General features: G+C 38.0%; 1 protein-coding gene across 1 annotated transcript in view; it reads right to left on the reverse strand.

Annotated features, from left to right (window-relative positions):
- The window catches only part of LOC307262928 (integrin alpha-3-like), a gene marked incomplete at both ends in the record, with an annotated part of 51,610 nt that overhangs the window by 38,595 nt on the left and 10,515 nt on the right, over positions 1-2,500 (reverse strand). Inside the window, one exon of the mRNA XM_080043951.1 lies at positions 725-784. Coding sequence (XP_079900077.1) covers positions 725-784 — 60 coding nt within the window. The remainder of the gene's footprint in view (positions 1-724; positions 785-2,500) is intronic.

The following is a 2,500-nucleotide window of genomic DNA, read 5'->3' on the forward strand; positions in this document are numbered from 1 at the left end:
AGAGAGAGAGTGTGTTAGTGTGTGTTAGAGAGTGTGTGTGTGTGTGTGTTAGGATGAAATACACAAGTTAAAGTATGTCCCAAGTGTATGTTAAACTATAGATATATACAGTTGAAACTCATATTATTAGAATATCATGGAAAATGAATTGGAATTGAGGCAAGAATTCATGCAAAAGGGGCCCAAACCAAGTACTGAGTACATATGGATGATTATACTTTATAGAGGGGCCGACATTTCTGTATTTAAAATCCCTTTTTTATTGATTTCATGTAATATTAAAATTTTCTGAGATTTTGAGTTTGGGGTTTTCATAAGCTGTTAGCCATAATCATCAACATTATAACAAATAAAGGCTTGAAATATCTCACTTTGCATGTAATGAGTCGATATAATTTATTGGTTTTACCTTTTAAGTTGAATTACTGAAATAAATGAACTTTTTCACGATGTTCTAATTTGTAGAGTTTCACCTGTAGTATGTAGATTGTGTATGTATACTGTATGTAGAATAGAAGAAAGAAAGAAAGAAAGAAAGAAAGAAAGAAAGAAAGAAAGAAAGAAAGAAAGAAAGAAAGAAAGAAAGAAAGAAAGAAAGAAAGAAAGAAAGAAAGAGGAGATTTGGAACACAGGGAAAGTATCCATGACAACCAAAGCTGTCAACATTTTAATGAATAAAACAGAGAATTAATTTCAAACAAACTGAATGAAATACAGAAGTCACCTGTTACTATGGTTTCAGCATCTTGAGAGAGAAGACGGCGAGCCTGGGTCACCGAGTATCCTGAATACAAACACACACACACACACACACACACACACACACGCACACGCACACGCACACGCACACACACACTATGTTAATATGAGTGTGTGTGTGTGTGTTCTGAGTTAATGACAGACTCACATTTAAAGGGACAGTAACCTTTATAGATGTGCCTCTGCTCCAGGTTTGGGAACGAGTTCCTCTCAGTGTGATACTCGTCTGTAGGATCCATCCAGAACACATGGACGTTACCTACACACACACACACACACACACACGCACACACGCACACACACACACACGCACACACACACAGATGCACACACTCACACTTAGTATAGTTTATTCTTGTAATTGATGTAAAGGCTAAACAGTTGAGGACCCAGTATTGAGCCTTGGGGGACACCGTAGTTAATGTCCAAACATTAAGAGGTGAACCACTACACACACAACTTCACAAACTGCTTCATGTTGCTTTATTAACCATGCAACCAATTTAAAACTATCCCCCTAATACGTTACAGTTTAGTAAAGGCGACATGGGAATATGAAGGTGTATTGAACTCTGAGATCATATGTAGTATAAATGTGCAAATATTTTAGAAATCGGTTCATCCTAGCCTGAGAAAAGGCAGAAAGAGTGTTTTATGGTCTCACTGTCTAACCCTACATTTTCCCATGTGTGACATCACACATCATAAGGGAAGACTGAGGGAAGAAAAACCTCATTCATTATATTATAATAGTGATTTTATAATGATAGAACGCCGGGTCCGTTTGGGTGAAGTATTCCTTTAAAGTTGCTCCAGGGAACTTGTAAATATTTCTTAAATAGTCTTTCCTTTTTCCTTTGATGATCTTATAGGATATCTAACAGTAAACGAGACCATCAGTGCAAAGAAGTGTGTGTGTGTGTGTGTGTGTGTGTGTGTGTGTGTGTGTGTGTGTGTGTGTGTGTGTGTGTGTGTGTGTGTGTGTGTGTGTGTGTGTGTGTGTGTGTGTGTGTGTGTGTGTGTGTGTGTGTGTGTGTGTGTGTGTGTGTGTGTGTGTGTGTGTGTGTGTGTAGTGTGCTGTGCTAAACTGGTTTAAATCATACTTAAAGGACAGAGACTTCTATGTGTCAATAGGCAATTTCACATCTGAGCGGGCAAATATTGAATGCGGGGTTCCCCAAGGTTCCATTCTTGGGCCTCTTCTGTTTAACATCTACATGCTCCCACTAGCTCAGATTATGAACAAGAACAAATTATGCTACCACAATTATGCAGACGACACACAAATGTACATAACCATATCACCAGGAGACTACAGTCCGATACAGGCACTGAGTAAGTGCATTGAACAAATCAATGACTGGATGTGCCAAAACTTTCTTCAATTAAACAACGACAAAACTGAAGTCATTGTTTTTGGTACCAGGGATGAACAATCAAAAGTCAGCGCACAGCTTAAATCTGTTATGTTAGAAAGCACACACCAAGCTAGAAATCTTGGAGTAGTCATAGATTCAGACTTGAATTTCAAAAAACACATTAAATCAATTAATAAATCAGCATACCACCTTAAAAACATATCAATAATTAAAGGGCTACTGTCTCAGCAGGACTTAGAAAAACTTGTCCATGCATTTATCTTTAGTAGACTTGACTACTGTAATAGTGTCTTTGCAGGCCTTCCTAAAAAATCAATCAGACAGCTTCAGCTAATTCAAAACGCTGCTGCTCGAGTCCTCAC

This window comes from Ammodytes marinus (assembly GCF_949987685.1).
Source record: "Ammodytes marinus genome assembly, chromosome: 16".
Lineage (NCBI taxonomy): Eukaryota > Metazoa > Chordata > Actinopteri > Uranoscopiformes > Ammodytidae > Ammodytes > Ammodytes marinus.